General features: G+C 41.3%; 3 protein-coding genes across 3 annotated transcripts in view; 1 reads left to right on the top strand and 2 right to left on the bottom strand.

The window, feature by feature from the left end:
• LOC125237860 overlaps window positions 1-13,648 on the bottom strand; it is a 24,920-nt gene extending 11,272 nt beyond the window's left edge. The window contains exons 1-8 of the mRNA XM_048145089.1: window positions 13,523-13,648; window positions 9,216-9,416; window positions 7,490-7,661; window positions 3,909-4,028; window positions 2,464-2,612; window positions 1,831-1,921; window positions 1,175-1,338; window positions 327-472 (exon numbers count right to left, since the gene is read on the bottom strand). Of these exons, the coding sequence (XP_048001046.1) occupies window positions 327-472; window positions 1,175-1,338; window positions 1,831-1,921; window positions 2,464-2,612; window positions 3,909-4,028; window positions 7,490-7,661; window positions 9,216-9,389 (1,016 nt within the window). The 5' untranslated portion in view covers window positions 9,390-9,416; window positions 13,523-13,648. The remainder of the gene's footprint in view (window positions 1-326; window positions 473-1,174; window positions 1,339-1,830; window positions 1,922-2,463; window positions 2,613-3,908; window positions 4,029-7,489; window positions 7,662-9,215; window positions 9,417-13,522) is intronic.
• LOC125237862 (protein SREK1IP1-like) lies at window positions 10,010-11,755 on the top strand. The gene is made up of 3 exons (XM_048145091.1): window positions 10,010-10,191; window positions 10,614-10,789; window positions 11,277-11,755. The coding sequence occupies exons 1-3, from the start codon at window positions 10,081-10,083 to the stop codon at window positions 11,434-11,436; spliced, it is 447 nt and encodes a 148-aa protein (XP_048001048.1). The 5' UTR covers window positions 10,010-10,080; the 3' UTR covers window positions 11,437-11,755.
• On the bottom strand, window positions 13,617-23,268 carry LOC125237861. Its single transcript, XM_048145090.1, has 10 exons — window positions 23,219-23,268; window positions 22,198-22,349; window positions 20,058-20,243; window positions 18,415-18,621; window positions 17,061-17,243; window positions 15,613-15,786; window positions 14,960-15,169; window positions 14,401-14,565; window positions 14,132-14,271; window positions 13,617-13,980 (listed from the first exon to the last, which is right to left on the bottom strand). Exons 1-10 carry the CDS (start codon window positions 23,226-23,228, stop codon window positions 13,854-13,856), a joined length of 1,554 nt encoding a protein of 517 aa, XP_048001047.1. The 5' UTR covers window positions 23,229-23,268; the 3' UTR covers window positions 13,617-13,853.

Raw genomic sequence — 23,268 nt, 5'->3', positions numbered from 1 at the left:
TTTTTCTAATTAATGAAAAAATACAAAGATATAGACCATCAAAGTTCCGAAGTGGGGGCTTGTGACGTCACTTCTAAGGGAAAATTATACCTAGGCGTGACATCACGCGAAACTTCAACGCACTGTACCGTCGTCGTTTTTCGTTTACGAAAAAAAAAAGAAAAAATACGTGTCTAAAATTCTTTGATAATCTAACTGACGGAATAATTAGTTTTTTTTAGTCGTCTCGCCTATTATTAACTTATTTGAATAATACTCTTTATATATAAGCAAAGCAAAACAAACCTACATTACAACAACACAGAACAAGTTTTACAAGAACATACCTATAGTAGAGCAGCATACACGCCAGGCCAGAAACATAAGCGGCAGCGGAAAAGCCCACCACGGACATATTCGGCCGTGGCGCGGCCCACCACCAGGCCACTAGGAGTAGAGCGTTCTCTACGAACATTACTACGTAAAACGCCACCTGAAACCATAAAAAAATGTTGAAGAAATTAAGTAGTTAGTAATTATTAGAGGCCAAATACTCGTTAACGATTTTTTTCGACTAAATAATAAGATATTGAAGTAACTTCTACTCTCGTTGACTATCCAAATAATTATTATGGTTACGGAACTTTCTCAACGCGCTATGGCATTCATACATGGGGCACAGTTTATACATGGTTTGCGTACCTAAACTTCTGTTTATTAATGTTACCACGATTGTGTTTTCAAACGGTACAAAATTTTGCCGCTTTTTATTTACTTTATTTGATTGAATGAATTTAATTTATTATATAATATTAATATTCACAAATTATTTTATACTATATTAATTTTAATTTAATTTAATTTGAAATTTGAAATTTTGAATTTAATTTAATTTGATATAATTTAGTTTAGTTTGATTTAATTTAATTCGTATTTATTTTGTTTTAATTGTGGTTTTCATTTTAAATTAATAATTGAATTCTATAGCTTTAATTTTAAATATAAGTGTAACGTAATGTAACAATATGGACTGTTATGTCTGAAATAAACGAATACAAAAATATAAATGATAGAGTAAAAATATTGACATAAACCTAGCTGAGATGTATAAATACAATGGATTTACTCTGGTTATATAAATTTCTCAAGCCAATATTTATGATCAAATTCTAGAAAGAATAAAGCGAAACCTCACCATTTTCTGCTTATGCCTATGCTCTTGCAGGTTGACATAAGCTAGCACATATACTGCCGCTATCAACGCGGCTAGTAACGCTTTCCTCGCGCGACCGACGCGCTCGCCGTCGAACACGTTCTTAGGCGAGATAAGCCATAAGAACATTGAGACCCAGTGGAGACCTGGATAAGAGAAACAGGTGTACTATTAGCAATCTGTGTTATAATTTTATCATGCAGATTTTAGTAAGGGAGGGAATGGAAAAGGGAAGAAAAAATCGAATGTAGGTTCATTTTCTCGTTTACATGCGTGCTATTTTAGTTTATTATCGCCCCACGTGACCGCTACCATGAATGAAAGGCGAATGGATTTTAGTGAAAAGTCTAATTCGCATTTGTGCCCGGCAAAGAGAAATGGGAACACAGTGTTATTTTTCTGCACATTCTTTCAATAATTCAATGATATTCTGATTCAAATAATTCAATAAATCATCAATCATCTCAGTCGAAAGTGGCTAAGATTCGATTAAAGTAGTTATTTGCGATTAACCCTTCGTCTGTGTTTGATAAGGATCCTAACATATGCCGTTGGACTTTAAAAATGTATGTCAAAGTTAATTCTTTTATGACAATTTTTTGACAGAAACAGACGACGGGGCTGAAACTGAAACTTACCTATAACTAAGAAGACCCAGTATTCGTAGACTAGAGCGTAAGCAGTGAGCGCGCAGATACGCGCCGAGATCGTCCCCAACCGCCAAAGGAACTGGACAAAAAAAATAAATTATGGGATGATCAAGAGTGGAAGCGATGGAGGTAATGTAAGATTTGTAAAAGTAATTTCAGTAATTTGTCGCGTTTTTTTGTACAGTCACGTCAATGAATACCCATACATATCGAAACTTATTACTAGGGCAGAAGGTTCACAGGTATAGATAATTACATATGTTCATACAATTACATAGTCAACTACATAGTTGATAGTACAAGTATGTACATAACACTTATAAAGACACTATTTTCGGTGATTAAATAGCCCGGCAGAACAAATAAACACTTGTATAATAACCTAACCACAAAATTGAAATTTAAAAAAAAACCCCGACCGCGACATAATAGACCGATTTTCATGAAACATGGCTAAGAACACTCCCGACTAACTAAGCTTTCAGACAAAAAAAAAACTAAATCTAAATCGGTTCTTCCGTTCGGGAGCTACGATTCCACAGACAAACACACAGACAGACAGACACGTCAAACTTATAACACCCCGTCGTTTTTGCGTCGGGGGTTAAAAATAAAAAGTACCTGAACAATAACACCAAGCCACGTCAGCACCAGCCGGTGCACATTTCTCAGTCGCACGTTTTTGCTGAAGCTGGCCAGAGCCCAGCACACGGAGAAGAGTGACAGGGATGCTGATATCACGTTGAGCTCTGCGAATGCTGCGTTGCCGGCTGTAAAAAGAAATAAAAAAGAAAAATTAGGGCGGGTTGTGTCAGGGACTTTGTCAGGCTGTGTCAGGGCGCGCTTGAATGTCGCCCGTGTCGTAAATAAATAAATAAATAGATAGGTGCACGGTTCCCTCATCTGGCAAAATAACTTTGGTCAGAAACACACTTCGCATAACATGTTTCGCAGAAACACTTTCGGTTGAATCGTAATTTTGCAGAAAACTTAGTTGGCATTATTACTACCACGAATACGACACATTTGGCAGAATATTGTTTTACAGAACATTACATTGGTCGACTTTGATTTAGCATAATTTTATGTACCATAATAATCGTATAGCATACTATTACAAGAATAGAATTATGACACGCTATCGAAAAGGAAATACAGCCTCAGAGGTCCCGTTAGGTACGACGACGAGCGAAGCGAGGAGGAGTGTTAGGTATTTTGTATCCCCAAAACATCCGACTCGCTATCAAAAAGCAAATTGCAGCATTATGCCGTCTAAATATTATGCACAAATATTATCTACGAAAGTACTATTCGACTAGAAGACTATTAAGTTAATATCTTACTACTTAACTAGAATTAAGTTAAGTAGTAAGATATTCTCATGTAAGTGAATTTGTAATTCTTATGGGAATAAATAATCTTTAACCGTATTAAGGTCATCAACATTATGCCAAAGTACGATTCGGTATTATAACAATCAACAATCTGCGAAATTATTTATGCCAAAGAATATTCTGCGTAAGGTGTTTCTGCCAAGAACTATTATATGAATCAAATATATGCGAAAAAGTTTCTGCAAGATATTAGTGAACCTAGGTGCACTGCCGCATGTAAGAGCGCACTTGGCGCGCTTGAATGTGGGGCTGCGCCCGACTCTACAGGGTAGGTACACTGCTGTATGTTAGGATTGTAAGGGCGCGCTTCACGCGCTTGAATATCTACAAACTCGGAACCCTGCTTAATGTAAGAGCGTGCTTCGTGCTCATAAATGTTGAGCTGCGCCCGGCCTTAGCAAGGCGGTATCGATGTAAGAAAAAAATCAAATAATGTTATTAATTTTTTATTTTTTTTTAAGTAGTAACAATTATAAACTGAAATAGATACCATACACTAAAGAAAAAGCGATCAAGCCCACTGGTAGCGAAGCCGGGAACGAACCCGGGTCTCCGGCTAACGCGGCTGACGTGTTCGACCGCTACACCACCCCGACCGCCGAGGTAGTACCCTATTCGATATTAGAGGTATTATTTTTAGGGCTAGTTCAGTTGAGTACTGTATGTAATTACCAGGCGAGATCCCGGGGGAGTCCAGCGGCTCAGGCTCGGGTTCCTCTCGGAGTAGCACGTTCAGCTGCAGCAGCAGCATCGGGGCCGCCTCGCAAAACGCGTGAACCAGCCGCAGCATACCTGTAAATGTTTACTTTACTTTATTTATTTCATAATGGTAAATTACAGTATAAATTATTCTACGTTAACCTAAGACACATCTCGGACATTGGCGATCAAACATATGAAAGAGGCGCGTTCCTAGCACACATTCTAAGCTCGTGTATGTGAACGTTTACCATGCTTGTATGAGTGAGATATGACAGGTCGACTGTTGGCGTTTTTGACAGGCGTTAACTGTGACGTAACCGAGAGGGGGTGAGCGTTTTTCAGCGGGGAACGGGAGTGGCCATACTGTACCATAGTACTCTTTATTATACTGTGCCTAAGATATGAATTTACATTATGATCGTCAATTATAATAATTTGGCATGCAAAAAATACAATAATATAATGTCAATAATACTCAAAAACAATAGAAATTATTAAATTAACAATTTGTAAATGTGGTTTTCAAAACCACCGACCGTCATGTCATTAAAAAGTAAATAAATAATAAAGCACAAGTCAAATTAAAAGTCTAATAGTTAGGTATCTCATAATGATCGTCATATTAAATTAAAATGAAATTAAGAGCAATTGGTGATAATAATAGTTGTCCGATATCCCATATATTACAGGCGTCATTTTGGATTTTTTCCATTGAAATCCTTCCAACATCCAATAATGTGAAAACGGACTAAGTCTCTCGTCGTGATACACAGGTCTCTCGTCTCTCCACTCACAGAGGTCGCGCACTTGGTGCTTGACGCGCGGCGTGCTGGTGTCGACGGGGGCCAGCAGGCGCGCGTACCGCCACAGCACGCCGAGCTGCAGGCAGTGCAGCGCCGCCACCGCTGTGTGCAGTCTCCAGCAGTACTCACAGAGGTCGCGCACTTGGTGCTTGACGCGCGGCGTGCTGGTGTCGACGGGGGCCAGCAGGCGCGCGTACCGCCACAGCACGCCGAGCTGCAGGCAGTGCAGCGCCGCCACCGCTGTGTGCAGTCTCCAGCAGTACTCACAGAGGTCGCGCACTTGGTGCTTGACGCGCGGCGTGCTGGTGTCGACGGGGCCAGCAGGCGCGCGTACCGCCACAGCACGCCGAGCTGCAGGCAGTGCAGCGCCGCCACCGCTGTGTGCAGTCTCCAGCAGTACTCACAGAGGTCGCGCACTTGGTGCTTGACGCGCGGCGTGCTGGTGTCGACGGGGGCCAGCAGGCGCGCGTACCGCCACAGCACGCCGAGCTGCAGGCAGTGCAGCGCCGCCACCGCTGTGTGCAGTCTCCAGCAGTACTCACAGAGGTCGCGCACTTGGTGCTTGACGCGCGGCGTGCTGGTGTCGACGGGGGCCAGCAGGCGCGCGTACCGCCACAGCACGCCGAGCTGCAGGCAGTGCAGCGCCGCCACCGCTGTGTGCAGTCTCCAGCAGTACTCACAGAGGTCGCGCACTTGGTGCTTGACGCGCGGCGTGCTGGTGTCGACGGGGGCCAGCAGGCGCGCGTACCGCCACAGCACGCCGAGCTGCAGGCAGTGCAGCGCCGCCACCGCTGTGTGCAGTCTCCAGCAGTACTCACAGAGGTCGCGCACTTGGTGCTTGACGCGCGGCGTGCTGGTGTCGACGGGGGCCAGCAGGCGCGCGTACCGCCACAGCACGCCGAGCTGCAGGCAGTGCAGCGCCGCCACCGCTGTGTGCAGTCTCCAGCAGTACTCACAGAGGTCGCGCACTTGGTGCTTGACGCGCGGCGTGCTGGTGTCGACGGGGGCCAGCAGGCGCGCGTACCGCCACAGCACGCCGAGCTGCAGGCAGTGCAGCGCCGCCACCGCTGTGTGCAGTCTCCAGCAGTACTCACAGAGGTCGCGCACTTGGTGCTTGACGCGCGGCGTGCTGGTGTCGACGGGGGCCAGCAGGCGCGCGTACCGCCACAGCACGCCGAGCTGCAGGCAGTGCAGCGCCGTCACCGCTGTGTGCAGTCTCCAGCAGTACTCACAGAGGTCGCGCACTTGGTGCTTGACGCGCGGCGTGCTGGTGTCGACGGGGCCAGCAGGCGCGCGTACCGCCACAGCACGCCGAGCTGCAGGCAGTGCAGCGCCGCCACCGCTGTGTGCAGTCTCCAGCAGTACTCACAGAGGTCGCGCACTTGGTGCTTGACGCGCGGCGTGCTGGTGTCGACGGGGGCCAGCAGGCGCGCGTACCGCCACAGCACGCCGAGCTGCAGGCAGTGCAGCGCCGCCACCGCTGTGTGCAGTCTCCAGCAGTACTCACAGAGGTCGCGCACTTGGTGCTTGACGCGCGGCGTGCTGGTGTCGACGGGGGCCAGCAGGCGCGCGTACCGCCACAGCACGCCGAGCTGCAGGCAGTGCAGCGCCGCCACCGCTGTGTGCAGTCTCCAGCAGTACTCACAGAGGTCGCGCACTTGGTGCTTGACGCGCGGCGTGCTGGTGTCGACGGGGGCCAGCAGGCGCGCGTACCGCCACAGCACGCCGAGCTGCAGGCAGTGCAGCGCCGCCACCGCTGTGTGCAGTCTCCAGCAGTACTCACAGAGGTCGCGCACTTGGTGCTTGACGCGCGGCGTGCTGGTGTCGACGGGGCCAGCAGGCGCGCGTACCGCCACAGCACGCCGAGCTGCAGGCAGTGCAGCGCCGCCACCGCTGTGTGCAGTCTCCAGCAGTACTCACAGAGGTCGCGCACTTGGTGCTTGACGCGCGGCGTGCTGGTGTCGACGGGGGCCAGCAGGCGCGCGTACCGCCACAGCACGCCGAGCTGCAGGCAGTGCAGCGCCGCCACCGCTGTGTGCAGTCTCCAGCAGTACTCACAGAGGTCGCGCACTTGGTGCTGGACGCGCGGCGTGCTGGTGTCGACGGGGGCCAGCAGGCGCGCGTACCGCCACAGCACGCCGAGCTGCAGGCAGTGCAGCGCCGCCACCGCTGTGTGCAGTCTCCAGCAGTACTCACAGAGGTCGCGCACTTGGTGCTGGACGCGCGGCGTGCTGGTGTCGACGGGGGCCAGCAGGCGCGCGTACCGCCACAGCACGCCGAGCTGCAGGCAGTGCAGCGCCGCCACCGCTGTGTGCAGTCTCCAGCAGTACTCACAGAGGTCGCGCACTTGGTGCTGGACGCGCGGCGTGCTGGTGTCGACGGGGGCCAGCAGGCGCGCGTACCGCCACAGCACGCCGAGCTGCAGGCAGTGCAGCGCCGCCACCGCTGTGTGCAGTCTCCAGCAGTACTCACAGAGGTCGCGCACTTGGTGCTTGACGCGCGGCGTGCTGGTGTCGACGGGGGCCAGCAGGCGCGCGTACCGCCACAGCACGCCGAGCTGCAGGCAGTGCAGCGCCGCCACCGCTGTGTGCAGTCTCCAGCAGTACTCACAGAGGTCGCGCACTTGGTGCTTGACGCGCGGCGTGCTGGTGTCGACGGGGGCCAGCAGGCGCGCGTACCGCCACAGCACGCCGAGCTGCAGGCAGTGCAGCGCCGCCACCGCTGTGTGCAGTCTCCAGCAGTACTCACAGAGGTCGCGCACTTGGTGCTTGACGCGCGGCGTGCTGGTGTCGACGGGGGCCAGCAGGCGCGCGTACCGCCACAGCACGCCGAGCTGCAGGCAGTGCAGCGCCGCCACCGCCCGCGACCGAGCGCGTTCCTCCGCGCCCCACATCGACACGTACCACCGGAGGGATAGGACCTGAATTAAATAGTTATTTTCATCACCGCACTTTAAATGTGCTATTGCACGCAGACGGAGCGTGGGTTATAGAAAAATCATTCTCCCAAGGGAGTAATGAAATTTCTTGTACCGTACTTAAAACTTTTTTACATCTATTTACATATTTTTTACATTGCGAGTGTGATGAAAAACATTGTGTGTAACTCGGGGAGTATGAATATTACTATCTCGAGTCTTTAAATCGCTCCGGCAATCCGTCGTGATTTAACTTACTTTCGTTTGTAATATATACGTACAACTCCGTCCCCTTGTTGCACAATGTACAGTCGCCATCAGATATATAAGAGCGCCCGAGGTACTCAAAAATATCTGAACACGCCTCTAACGCCTAGGCAATAGAGGCGTGTTCAGATATTTTTGAACCGTTTCACCGAGTGAAACATAAAATTTTTCACCACACCAACACGAACAAATTAAATCAAATCCATCCATTTATTTCAATATTTATGATTCAAAATCATCATATATACGTAAATTCTACAAGCCAGCTTAAGACATCAAGTTAAAATTTGTATGAAATTACTTTGCCCTCTTGTGGATAAAATGCAATTTTGTTATCTGTTTTCGAATAGCAAAGTAAGCCTTGTTGGTGAGGTGAAAACATAATTGTAGTCCGGCAGATCTAAAGTAGCTAACACACGGCCGCACCGCACCTGTAGGTAAGTGGGAGCGAGCAAAGAATAACTCTTTCTCGCTCCCACTTACAGGATAGTAGTGAAAACCTTGATGCGGTACGGTGCTTGTGCGGCCGTTAACATTTGCACAGTAAATTGTTAGTAGGAAAAGGCGCAAAATAGACAACCATTTAAAAAAAAACATCCTCCTTGCGTTATCCCGGCATTTGCCGTGGCTCGTGGAAGCCTGGGGTCCGCTGTGACAACTAATCCCAAGATTTGGCGTAGGCACTAGTTTTACGAAAGCGACTGCCATCTGACCTTCTAACCCAAAGGGTAACTAGGCCTTATGGGGATTAGTCCGGTTTCCTCACGATGTTTTCCTTTACCTTTCGTACTTCATTAAAAAAAAAACATAATTTTTTAAGTTTAAAATAACTCAAGTAGTCTGACAAACCAATTCGTAAAATAAAGTGTGCAACATAAAAAGTTCTACGGGAGTCCAACTCGGTCCGCCTACATTAATATTACCTACTGTCTTATTTTTTTTGGAAACTGCACTGCACTTTTTTTTATTATGATTGGGCTTACTCTTGACCACAGACTAGCCGAAGGCAAAGACGTGGCCTACGATGGAGTGAGCTCGCCCAGAAGATGCCTGCCTGTTCACCCTTGATTTGACGGTGCACTGTGCCTAATAGTAGTAATAGTTAAAGCAGAAAACGCCAATGAGAAAACTATACATTTCGAATTTCGCGCCGTTATGACGCTTATGGTTTATGGTGTTAGTGGCACCGCCAAACTTTATTGCTGCCAAGTCTGTTGTTTAGAAAATAAAGACTGTAATTAGACTAATTAGAGAAGAGTGTTTGCATTGGTTCATTTTTTGTACACCTACCTGCGTTATAAGAAGCGACGTGACGACTATAGAAATGGCGGCCGCGAACGTGGCCTTATAGCCGCGTTCGAGGAGCGCGTAACTCATCACGACGTCGAACACGACATCGCAGAAGTAACCGGCCAGCGAGATCACGTTGAAAAGCACGTCGCAGAGGGGCAGGAACTCCGCCATGTCGTAACATTTCTCTTGATTAGCTAGCTGTGAAATATTTGCTGTTTTAATACATACCTACACAATTTGTTAGCAGAAAACCAAAAAGAAAGATAAAAAAGTAGACTTCATGAAAAAAAAAATCTTCGCGCCATTTTACTGTTCTAGAGGGTGTATCTGAGTTAATTTTAGACTCCGCGCACACGGGCGACAAAACTGTTTTGTCTCCGTCGCTCGGTCTATGGGCTAGTATGAAGGTGCGCACACGAGGCGACGCAACTTTTCATACAAATACGAAAGTTGCCGAGCAACTTTGTCGCCCGTGTGCGCGGAGCCTTATGTTTGGTAATGAACGAGAATGGAGAATGCGTGAAACGGATTGAGGCTTATGCGTTTTGTTATCGCTGCCGGGAAAGCGTAAAATCAATACTATGAATTTTAAATTAAGCAGCTAAAATAAATGTACATCAATGAGAATAAAAACACTGTACCAAATCAAAATAAATAAACGACAATATTAAAGAAACACATTCTAATTTCTTGCAAAAGACTCACGTTATGAAACTAAAACAATATAAAAGCGTCGAACGAAACGCAACCAAACATTGTTGACGTTTTTATTTTCGACGTTGACATTTGAGGTTATGTTAACTTTGGTTGTGAAAACTGGGCTTACGTTTTACTATTTTTCGACTATTTCTTGTATAAAACAATGTCGAATTATCCGGATTTTGGTAAAATCGGAAAAGACTCGTCCAGGGCGGCGTGTAAAAAGTGTGGCTATGCTGGTCACTTAACTTTTCAGTGTCGAAACTTTATTAAAGTAAGTATTAGTTATTTAAGCTTAATATTCCTTTAATATCATTGGTGCTCACTCAAATAAGTCTGCCAAAATATCAATTTAGGTTACCACGATACACATCTCTTCTTAGTGCCAGAAATAAATTTATACATGCATTACAAACGATTTCTAGATATTTCTGTGGAGTATTTTTTATATTCAAATTAGGGGTACAGTTGGATAACAATTTAAAACCACCTAACTCATTGACAAAGTAACTACATAAAATACAAATAAATAAATATTCCATTTTGAATACTTGAAAGCAGAAAATCATATTTTACTTTATTTTGCCCAATGATTGACTAGTAGATTAAAACGTTAACTCCACCATTTGTAATCTTATCGTAAAATTTTAATAAGTAAAAACAATTGAATAAGTAAAAACAAAATTTTAATTACAGGTAGACCCAAACAAAGAAATAGTCCTAGACGTAAGCAGCACAAGTAGCGATAGTGAGCAGGACTACGCCACTCCGCTGCAGAGCCTTCGTGAGATAGAGTTACGTAAGAAGCTGGAAGAGAAACTGAAGAGAGCTCGGGAGAAAAAGAGCAAGAAAAGTAAAAAGAAGAGATCTAGGTAAGTTATTGATCTCTTCAAAATATTCATATCTTGATCATAGCCTTATCAAAAGCCAGAGTCCAGAGCCACTTCAGTTTGACCCATGTTGAGTCTTTAAAAATGTGTGCAAAATGTGAGAACTTAAAGTGTCATATTATTTTTTTAATTAACATGTTTGCTACATAAATTACAGTCAACATCAATATTTATAGGATTATTTATATTCATGTTATAAAATAGTACATTACGATACAAGTGTGTTAAAAAGGAAGTTCAAAACTAAATTAAAACACAACCATAGGGAGTGTTTTAAATCGACACGAGTTACGAATTTCCTTTACGCACGTGTATCGTACGACGTTTTTCAGTACAGATGAGCCTCTGAAGTTTCGACCTGACATATAATGAACCACTTCTCGCTCTTAACTAGTGCGTAAAAAAACACCATCTGTACTGAAAATATATGTTTGCAGGATTTATTATCAAGTTTCATTATTTATTTTAGATCATCAAGTTCATCATCATCATCATCAAGTAGCTCATCATCATCATCAGACTCAGAAAGCAGTGACTCGGAAGAAGAAAAGAGGAAAAAGAAAAAGAAGAAATCAAAGAAGAGTAAATCTAAGAAGTCTCATAAAGAAAAGAAGAAAAGTAGGAAATGATATTACTTTTTAACTGTATCAAGAAATTGTAATAGGTAAAGTTTAGAAAATTACCTTAATCATAATATGCATTCTAAGCACACATTGATTGTAACATATTGGCAACCATTTCTATTTGAGTGTGGGTAGTATTTTTTATATATTAAACTACAAGAAAAAAAAAGCTTTTGGTCGGTAATTTTGGCCAACACAATCAAATCCCGGATCACTGTTAATTATGAGTTATACCAACTGCCGCAGCAAAGATGTTTAGTATTTATAATGCGTTTGGCATTATTAATGCCAAAATACACCTTGTTATTTTGTATTTATGAATTATACACTACGACTTGGATTGCTTCCTTAACAACTGGCCCGAAACTGCCCGAGATCGGGAAGATTGGAAAAAGAGGGGGGAGGCCTTTGCCCAGCAGTGGGACATAACAGGCTCCTAATAATAATAATAATAACACTATGATCTGCATGTTTTATATAATAAATTAATGTGATCCTATCCTCTGTGAATTTATAATGAATAATATTTATTTTGGTGGTTCTTATACTAAACTTATACCCATATTCACTAGTGCCACAGGTTTGAAACACTAAATAATTGTAACTGAAGGCTGAATTTAATTATTCTGTGTTAAGTAATGTACCTAATCGTAAGATGGTGTTAGCATTTATATAGATAATAGTGTTCAATTCAAATAAATTGTATTTTACTAATGTAGATGTATTATTCTTCTAATTATTTTTAAGCATTCTATACTGATCAACCATAGGGCCCAACAGATGGATATCCAAGTAGTTCAAAGTCAAAAAGTAAATAAATAGCCAGATCCATACAGAACAACCTGCACCATCATCATCATTTATTAATTTTGTGTGTATATAAAACTGTCACCTATTCATTTTCCTACACATGCAGCACATGCTGATTGGGTACACCATTTGGAAAAAACTCTTAGAAGGCCGTCCACAGGTTTGCATAATTTTTGAAATAAAAAAATATATGTCAACTTGGATGCATATGGGTTGGCAGGAGTTTATAAACAATGTTGAATAGAAGAAGTGAGGGGAGGCCTTCGTCCAGCAGTGGACCCTAAGTAAAGGTTCCAACATGCGCGGATAAGCATAAGCCTAAGTTGGCCATACAAATAGACCACGTGACCCCCCCCCCCCCCTGGGGCCCCATGCCTTTACCACGTGACCCCCCCTGGGCACGGCTGGATCCGTGCTTGGGTACCAAAGTTCTTAGCCATTACAGTTTTTTCTGACTTAATCGGCAAATATTGTTATTTTCAACCAAGTCGCACAAATAGTTAACATAACTGAATCCTTATAAATCACTCAATTCATAGGTGAAGATATCTGTTCATCAATTTTTGAGTTTATCATGAACATACAAACAAAATATACAGCTTTGTTTTATAAGGTGTAACTTGTCTCTCTAACTTATCCTAATTTCTCAAGCTATGGCCAGTGAAAACGATCAGGAAATGATGATTATTTGAATATTTTCTAAAACCAATTATAAAAAAACCAGCCTTGAAAATATAAGAAAAAATATAGTTATGAAAAAAAAACCTTATAGCCAAAACATTTATGGAGTGAAACCCTTAAGCCCTACAATGAACACAACGATCATTCTAAAAAAAATGCAAAGATATTACCTAAATCTTACAATTTTAACAATCTTTACCAAGCATAGACAGAGAACAGTTAACACTTTAAAAAATAATGAACTTTCCTTAATAGTTTATCCTAGGTAGTAACATTAACTAGCTGAAGCATCAGTTAACTCTTACAATATGTTGTATGCTTGAGACTTTTATACTCATTGTTGTATGAGAATGTTCCTTTCTCGTGATTGTAAATAAGATATATGAATATATACGTTTAATTTATTGTTGTAAAGTGGGCTATGGGAAATATTAAACGTGTTTACAAATAACTACAAACCAAAATAGAAAGTTGGTCTACTTTCAGACATTATCTACACGTTTTCTTACAAAAAGGTTGTTTTATTCGTACCAGATCTACATCTAAACGAAATAACAGACATAAAGAGCAAATCTAAGTTAAAACAACACGGGACACTTACCTTGGTAAAACGAAATTCTTTTGGCAGCTTAGGACCATCTTATTCACAAGGAAGGTTTTTTGTAAACTACAGGTCTAAACATAAACACTTCTCATGCATTGTATTATAATTTAATTATAGTTTTTGTTCACTCCCACGATATCACTATGCACATTCCGCTAAAAGCTTAGCTAAGTATTTTGGTTAAGTTATTCTAAAAACTTTCAGTCAAGTTCACGTCAAAAGTTCATATATAGTGGCGCCATCTAGTATGCGGTATGCGTTCTAGCTGTGAAAGCTCGATTCATAGTTGTAGGTGCGTTCAAAAAGGACGTGTTCATTTTAAATAAATTTAAATTTTATATTTTTGTTTCAGTTGCTGATTAAAATTTTGTTGTGTCAAATAATGTCTTATAACGAAGTCTTTATCCGTTAAATGCGCATTGTTTGAATACTCATGCGGAAGCTTCAATCGGATTCTGAAAAAAAATGGTATAAGTACAATTTAGGAAACCTTTTGTGTTATTTGAATGTATTTCAGGAATTTATTTTTATTGTATTAGGGCCAAGCTTTAATTTAGATTTATCTCCTTCACTGAGATATTAAAATATCTGAAATTCTGAACGTACCCCGGACAATGCCTGGAGCACGCGTCGAGCTGCCTGAGAAAGTCGGGCAGCGCGAATTCCAGGGACACCTTTTCCGCGGCTAGAATCCTAATCAGGTGGATCGGGTCGACGCCTATGGCCGAAATATTGCATATTTTTCCCTGTAAAGATTATGTTGAATATTTCATTAAATGTGAAAGTTTAAGTTGTTTCATTAAAAGTGGTAGTACCCACGGTTATATTAGTACTGGTTAACGTTCTATGAAGCTTGATACATTTTAATTGTATACCTGCATGAGGGTACTAATGTAATGGCGAGCTGTCTCCAAGGCGGTGACCAGGCTCTTGGTGGTAAGCACGCTCAGGCCTCCAACCCAACGAACACAGCGTCTGTAGTGCATCAGATCCGTGGGATTGCTGCATAGCATTTTACGAGACCAGGCTGCATGTGTTGCCTGTAACATTAATCTTTATTTTTGTTTTATACTGTGGTAAAACCACTTTGTCAGTGAACGGTGCGATTACCAAATCTTGGCACTAAAAAAGGCGGCTAATTTGAAAAATGTAGGATCTTCATAAAACGCGTACGCGTGCCTTTCGACGTTAGAGGTATCATCGACGAGCCATAGCACTTTAGAAATATTGTAAATGTAGGGGCGATGGTTTAATTCCCATTGAAAATTAGAATTTCGCGCCATTTTTGAGTGACAAGATTTGGTTCACCGTCTATACACATTTGTGGAGGAAAACTCCGAGTATTTTTTTTAATTTGTTGCCTTCTTTTTTCTTCAAATTATAAAAATAGCAGACATACCTACTACGAAAATATCCTTTAGGTACTTATTTTACCTCTTTCACATCTTTCAGGAAGAACATAGCCTTAGCATGGAAGCCACGGTACATAGCCAAGAGATGGTTCCGTACATGCAGTACCATGTCTCTTTGTGTCGGCACCTCGTAGGGCCCAATATTAGCCGGGATCTCATCTTCGGGGCATGACAACGGAACGGGCTTGATGGTGAAGGATGGCAGTTTTGGTAGTGCCGGCAGTGAGATGTCCTGAAAGGAAAATATCACGGATTATTAGTTGCGGTACCCATTAATTAGTGGGATAGCAATATGGAAGGTCCAAGGGGTTAGAGTCAATCTAGTCAAATGGTCCATACTTCCATGAGGAAAGAACAAAAATGCATACGCGATTACGCGAGCATAATAGCGAGCGCAAAAATCTTTCTTACTAATACACAATTTGGGGATATAAGGGTCCCACATCTGGCGTCTCGCGAGCGTCGCATCGGGCCAACTGTATGGCTAAGTCTGATGCCGCTTCGGCACGACGTCGACGCGGCGTCTTTTTTCATACAGTTAGCCGGACGCTACGCTCGCGAGACGCTAGATGTGGGGGGACCCTAAAATAAGGTAGAAGTAGATCAACAATTAATGTCTGTGATCCGTGATTGGACCTAATTACACACTCTAATTAATTACTTATACAAAATTACCTCAAAAAAATCGGTTTCGCTTGAAAGCTCTCCTCTACCACCAGACTTTTGGAGGATATTGTTGCCTTCCTTAGGCACTACAAATGGGTTATTTATTATATCTCTTATATTGCTTGGAGGGATTTGGTCATTATGGACAGATCTTTTGACACATTCGGTGTTTCCCAAGCATGCCTGTAAAAAAAAAGTGTGTGAAGTCCCTCTGCACGGTAGAAGTGAAACTTCGTAACGTATTGTTTTTCAATGGTAAAAATAGGTACTAAAACTAAAAATACATTAAGTTAAATTATTAAATGTCACAAGACATTCGAACTAGAGTCAAGTCAAATCAGAAGTTTCACTTCAATAAGTAATATTTACGTCTACGGCTTTCTACTTGCTACTACTGATGTGCCGAGTTGACGACGGAAAGTTTACAAAATTCTGAAATTTTCACATAGGAAAACTTCGGAAACTTTCCACACTTCGTATGGATGGAAACTTTCCATTTCATAATTTTAAATTCCCTATATTTTTCGTGAAAGTTTCGTGAATTTTTCAAGAAATTTAAGATTTTTAGGGTTTCGTACCTCAAAAGGAAAAAACGGAACCCTTATAGGATCACTTTGTTGTCCGTCTGTCCGTCCGTCCGTCCGTCTGTCAAGACCCTTTTTCTCAGGAACGCGTGGAGGTATGAAGCTGAAATTTATATCAATTACTCAGGTCTACTGTCCCTTGAAGCTGTGAAAAAATCAAACTTCTAAGCCAACGCAATCAAAAGATACAGCCGTTTATGCCGCAAATTTTCGACACTTGCAAGGGAATCAAAACCTACAGGGTGCTTCCCGTGAACTCAGAATCTTGAAATTTGGTACGAAGCAACGTCTTATAGCATAGATAAAGGAAAAATTACGAAAACCATAAATTTTTAGTTACATCACATAATATATTTTTTTTTAATAATTTTAACCTTACTACCCATTTCCTCATAAACGCGTAGAGGTATTAAATTGAAATTCATACCAAATACTCAGGTCTATAATACCTTTAAGCTGTAACAAAATCAAACTTCTATGTCAACGCAATCAAAAGAAACAGCAATTTAAGCTGCATATTTTGAAACTCGCAAGTACTCGCAAGGGAATCAAAACCTAAAGGGTACTTCCAGTCGACCTAGAATCTTGAAATTTGGCATGAAGCAACGTTTTATAGCACACATAAAGGAAAAATTCCGAAAACCTTAAATTTTTAGTTACATTACAAAATATATATTTTTTAATAAATATAAACTTATTACTTTTTTCCTCATGAACGCGTAGAGCTATCAAGTTGAAATTCATATCAAATGCAGGTTTGTACGGAACCCTCGGTGCGCGAGTCCGACTCGCACTTGGCCGGTTTTTTTGGTAAGTGTCCGCAACTTGCACATCATTACTTGCTACGATTCTAAATTATCTTTTTCTCATCACCTGTGGAAACGTAGTTCCGTTTAAAATCTCTTCAATACCACCCGACTGCCTGCTGCCTTCAGTTTCATTAGGCATTATAAATGTGGTATCTGTTGTACCAAAGGATCGTACCGTTATGTCATCTTGAGGTTTTTGGTCATTTTGGACAGATCTTTTGATACATTCGGTGTTTCCCAAGCATGCCTGTAAAGACACAATATTTAAGTACGTCAACCAATTGGAACCATAGGCCACTGTAGAACTATGTCATAGTGACGTTATGGTTCACTATTATCTGGCAGAAACTTTTTACGCATATATTTGATTCGTATAATAGTTCTTGGCAGAAGTCAAGTTTGGCAGAAACACCTTACGCAGAATATGCTTTGGCACAAATCATTTCGCAGATTTTTGTAATACCGAATCGTCTGTTGTCATAATGTTGATCAGCATAATATTTTTCTAGTCGAACAATACATTTGCAGATAATATTTGTGCATAATACTTAGGAGGCATAAATTTGTAATTTGCTATTTGATAGCGAGTTGGATGTGTTGGGGATGCAAGATACCTAACACTCCTCCTCGCTTCGCTCGTCGTCGTACCTAATGGTGACTCTGGGGCCGTTTTTCTTTTCTGATAGCGAGTAATAATTCTGCTAATGTAATATTATGCTATAAGATTATTATGGTACATACAATTATGCTAAACCAAAGTCGACCAAAGTAATGTTCTGTAAAACAATATTCTGCCAAATGTGTCTTATGCGTGGTAGTAATAATGCCAACTAAGTTTTCTGCAAAATTACCATTCGACCGAAAGTGTTTCTGCGAAACATGTTATGCGAAGTGTGTTTCAGACTAAAATTATTTTGCCAGATGAGGGTAACCCTTCCAATTGGTTAACTATAAGGTAAAATACCCCATAATGGACGGTGATGCCATTATGGACAAAAAAACACAAATCCTTAAAAATAAGTATCTAAAATAAGTTTCTAAAACCTGACGGCTATGTACCATAAACTAGAGTTGTAGAGCTGTTTCATTTTGAAGTTTCAATTAATTCGGTTATTTCTGAAGGATTTGGAGACAAGATAAAATTCACCAGTTTACTGAAAAAAATATCAAGACGAATTCTTAGTAATGTTGCTAAGAGAGATGAGTTTACGTATAAAATAATAAAAAAATAACGCACGGTGTAATTTAATGACATAAGATATCATGTCAATACACATTTTTGAAAAAATAAATTTGTAGGCATCATCAATGTAGTTATGATAGTATTTAATAGGTGGCGCTAAAAAATGTAGGTACGGTTCTTAGTATGAAGTTTGTAAACTCTATATAAATAATCCTTGTCATTATTAACTTATTACCTTAGGAAATTGAGTTCCGTTTGAAATCTCTTCTCTACCACCCGACTGGAGGGGCTTGTTGCCTTCAGTTTCATTAGGCATCATATTAATATATGTGTCATTTGACTCATTTGTGGATCCAAAGGGTTGTTCTTGTTTCGTTATATTACTTGGAGGGTTTTTGTCATTTTGGATAGAGTTTTTAATACACGTGGGTTCCAAGCATGCCTGTAAAACATAATATTTGTCCATGTAAGTTTCATGTTACGATCCTAAAATATTCGTAATAATCCGGCACTGAGTACTTTTTTTACATTATCCGATCCGATATCGGATGTCGGACCGATATACCACACATTACAGGCGCCGTCTTGGATTTTTTCTATTGAAATCCTTCCGACATCCGATATCGGATCGGATAATGAGAAAACGGACTAAGTTTACCATTCATGCGTAAATTCGTCACTACTTTAAAAAAAAACTTGTATCTTCGTCTGTCAATGAAAAGAAAATTGTAGTAAGTAAGTATGTATGGAATTGAGTATGGAATGCATATAGACTTAATGCGTTTTAACTTGTTTTGTAACAAGATGGCGCCCGTAAGAGCACGTTCCCACTATGACGTCTGTCGGCACGCTTTTTAGGGTTCCGTAGTCAACTAGGAACCCTTATAGTTTCGCCATGTCTGTCTGTCCGTCCGTCCGTCCGTCCGTCCGTCCGTCCGTCCGTCCGCGGATAATCTCAGTAACCGTTAGCACTAGACAGCTGAAATTTGGTACCAATATGTATATCAATCACGCCAATAAAGTGCAAAAGTAAAAAATGGAAAAAAATGTTTTATTAGGGTACCCCCCCCTACATGTAAAGTGGGGGCTGATATTTTTTTTCATTCTAACCCCAACGTGTGATATATTGTTGGATAGGTAATTAAAAATGACTAAGGGTTTACTAAGATCGTTTTTTGATAATATTAATATTTTCGGAAATAATCGCTCCTAAAGGAAAAAAAAGTGCGTCCCCCCCCTCTAACTTTTGAACCATAAGTTTAAAAAATATGAAAAAAATCACAAAAGTAGAACTTTATAAAGACTTTCTAGGAAAATTATTTTGAACTTGATAGGTTCAGTAGTTTTTGACAAAAATACGGAAAACTACGGAACCCTACACTGAGCGTGGCCCGACACGCTCTTGGCCGTTTTTTTTTTATCGTGTGTCGTAGCGGCAGAACATTTTATATGAAGCTATTCACACTTGTCCGACACCCGATTAAAATCGGAATCCGACAGACGACATAGTGGGAACGAGCTCTAATGTATGGGATATCAGTCCGACATCCGATATCGGATCGGATAATGTGAAAATGCACTTTAAGTTAAGTCTGTAAAATAAATAAATGATAAATTTAGACTTATAAGTAGAATGATAACTTGCATTTCTATTTTAGTGCCAGATTACTGGACGTTCGGGCCATCGTGCCGGATTATCGAGATTGTATAGTCAACCAATTGGAACATTGGAACCCTATGCTAACGCCACTGAAGAACTATGTCATAGTGACGTTATGAATCAGATTGTAAGAAATCTCTTACTGCTTGTCATTTTGACATGGTTGTAGAGTGGCCTAGGGTTCCAATTGGTTGACGTACCTCTTTCTCCTTAATTACCTTAGGAAACTCAGTTCCGTTTGTAATTTCTCTATCGTTCAACTTCTGCGGGGACTCGTTGCCTTCAGTTTCAGTAGGCATCATATATGTGTTATTTGTAGATACAAGGGATTTTTTCGTCATATTGCTCGGAGGGTTATTGCCATTTTGGATAAAGTTTTTGATACACGTGTTTCCCAAGCATGCCTGTAAAGACGTAATATATTTAAGACCACGGATTTCTACTTGTTTATTTATTTACTATAAATGGGCTTACTAATGGACATAGCAGCCTTTGTTGACCACGTTTTGCAGGATCGGAATACACGCTCGAAGGTTTAAAGACTTTAAAATGATTCTGCAATGCACAAACACCCACGAAACGCTCACGATAATATCTTTTTCCCCTCACTAGCTCGGAAACACGTATTTTGTCCTTTAATACCAGCGGGTAAAAACGCATTTTATCCACTAGTGGGTAAAGTAATTTGACCTTGAATAAAACCAAATTAACTGTTTTAAAATTGATAAAAGTAGGTGAATCTAGTAATAAAGATGATTTACCACCTGTGGAACTACTCTGGAAGCAGTGATAAACGCATTTTTTGCGTTGTAGTTTCCTTGCTATAGTGAGGGGAAAAGTTTTGTGTTACACTCGGGTGCAAATGTATTTTACTTCTCGTGTGTTAAAAAACTCGCAAGTTCAGGATTCTATTCTCGAACCACTCGCTTCGCTCGTGGTTCAACTATAGAATCCTTTCACTTGCTCGTTTTTCAATTCCACACTCGGCGTTAAAATACAACTTTGCCCCCTTGTATAACAAATAACTATTTCTTAGCTATCTATCTCAGACTACCTTTCAGCCCCAGGCCCCGTAGCCGAATGGCATTTCTCCGACGTCAAACGAAAGCGATACGCCGCTGGCTCTGTCGCGCCAATACGCAAGCGCGATAGAGATAGATATCTACTAGCGCTTCGTTTCGTGAGCGTTTCGTGAGCGATTGTTCCATTCGGCTAGCCACCCAGGCCTTTCTTTAGGATTTCACTTATTTGACCAGATAAATATTCTCAGGAATTTCAGTTCCTAACGGAAGCCGTAATGTTAGAAAAAAAAATATGAAAGGGAAGCACATAAAATTTTTAATGTGAAGTTACTACGTCGTCAGAAAAATTCTACATATTAATTTTTTTTTATATTTATACATTACAGGAAAAATAAAATCACATCTGTATCTTGGATACTTTTTTATTAACAAAACTTTTATATTTAAATTTTCCATGGACCTTACTCTTTTTTCACTATTTTTTTTAATAAAGTACACTTTTTGTGACACTTAATTTGTAAATTGTATCTTGTTATTTAATGCATGTTAATTATAAGATGTAATATTTTGAAAAGAAGTGGCCCGCCGAGTTTCTTGCCGGTCCCATAGTGGATACCCCCCTCCCAACTGAGGGGGGACTGAAATCTTCTCGAGGCTGAGGCGTAGGGCTAGAGCCTGCGTAGCTTTATTTGATGTTCATAATTATGCGCATTGTAATATGCCTACTTGAAAAATAAATATTTCATTTTAATTTTTCATAGGTAAAATCGAAAAATGACGGCGTTACTTTGGATTTAATTCCTATCGAGAGAACATTAAGCTGTTTGTGACAAAAAGTCAATCATATATAACCATACTTAGTCAAGAGATATAAATATTATAGGTATATGAAAATCACACTTGTTCATTTTCGCTGCTAATCGCCGTGTTTTAAAAATTGATTTAGCATTTTTCGAAGCTGATACATATCTTTACGACTCCACTTCAGGGACTTCTTGCCTTTAATAGTATTAGGCTTTACAAAAGTGCTATTCGTGGATCCAAAGAGCTGTTTCAGAATATTGCTTGGAGAGTTTTGGTCAGTTTTTATATAGTTTTTGATACATTCGGCGTTTCCCAAGCATGCCTGTAAAATATAACATTTATAAAGTAAAATATTGTTACCTACAATAATAAAAGCCGCGAACGCGAGTGTGGATTCGATACGCAGAGAGAATCCACACTCGCGTTTGCGGCATCGCGCCGCGATAAAATGCGCGCGTTAAAGATGGCGCCTCGAATATATAGGGACATCGGACGTCCGATATCGGATCGGATAATGTAAAACGGCACTTACCGTAGCATTTTTGATTCTTGCAATCTCTCTGCGAAACATGTAGTCTTCAACGGCCGGCCTCTCCAGTTCGACGTTTTCGTCAAATAGATCGAATATTTCTGCTGAAGTCACGCCCTCGCTGAAGCATAGCCTGGTGAGGAGTATTGCGAGACCTGGAGATGATAATCGGGTCAATATAATAGGCTCATATAACCCGGCAACCTTCAAATCAAGAGTGCACATGAACAGGCATCTTCTGGGCGAGCTCACTCCATCGTAGGCCACGTCTTTGCCTTTGGCTAGTCTGTGGCCAAGAGTACCTAAGCCCATCTATAATAAAAAAAAACCGGCCAAGTTCGATTCGGACTCGCCCACCGAGGGTTCCGTACAAACTTTCAATAGTTGAATCATCAAATTTTAGTGTTATTCAACTCTACAGATTTGACTAAATCCCTCAAGACTCAATTTCCCGCATAACAAGTAATACATTAATACACAATTTTATCAGAGGTCAGCGGGGACCGTAGGGCTGGCAGCTTCCTCGCCCAAAGAATAAGCCTTGCGATACAACGAGGAAATGCTGCCAGTGTCTACGGCACCATGCCTAAGGAGGTTACTTAGTTCTTAATATTTTTAGTTTACTTAGGTATTTATTTTTAGATTAACGTTTAGTTTATGATTAGTATTATTGTTTTTATTTTATTATTAGACAACGACCAAAGAAAATCTGAACTTCATAATAGTTAATTAAAAAATCTAAACACTTGTACTTATTTCGGTTTCATGCATCGGTTCCTTTAAAGACTTGTACCTTTTTTTTTATTATTATTATAAATGGGCTTACTCTTGACCACAGACTAATAGCCAAAGACAAAGACGTGGCCTACGACCTACGATGGAGTGACCTCGCCCAGAAGATGCCTGTTCACTCTTGAACAGGTTGTAACTTTCAATACACACATACTTCCTAAACTATTGTACGTACCTATAGAATATGAAACTTTGTCATAACTAGTAATGGGGAAAGTAAATTTAAACTTACACAGGAGCATGGCGGCTGGTTTACTGAAATCCGGCGCGGTGCGGCGGCGA

Source organism: Leguminivora glycinivorella, chromosome 22 (assembly GCF_023078275.1).
Source record: "Leguminivora glycinivorella isolate SPB_JAAS2020 chromosome 22, LegGlyc_1.1, whole genome shotgun sequence".
Lineage (NCBI taxonomy): Eukaryota > Metazoa > Arthropoda > Insecta > Lepidoptera > Tortricidae > Leguminivora > Leguminivora glycinivorella.
Note: the sequence above shows the minus strand (reverse complement) of the source record. Positions and strands in the feature narration are given on the sequence as shown.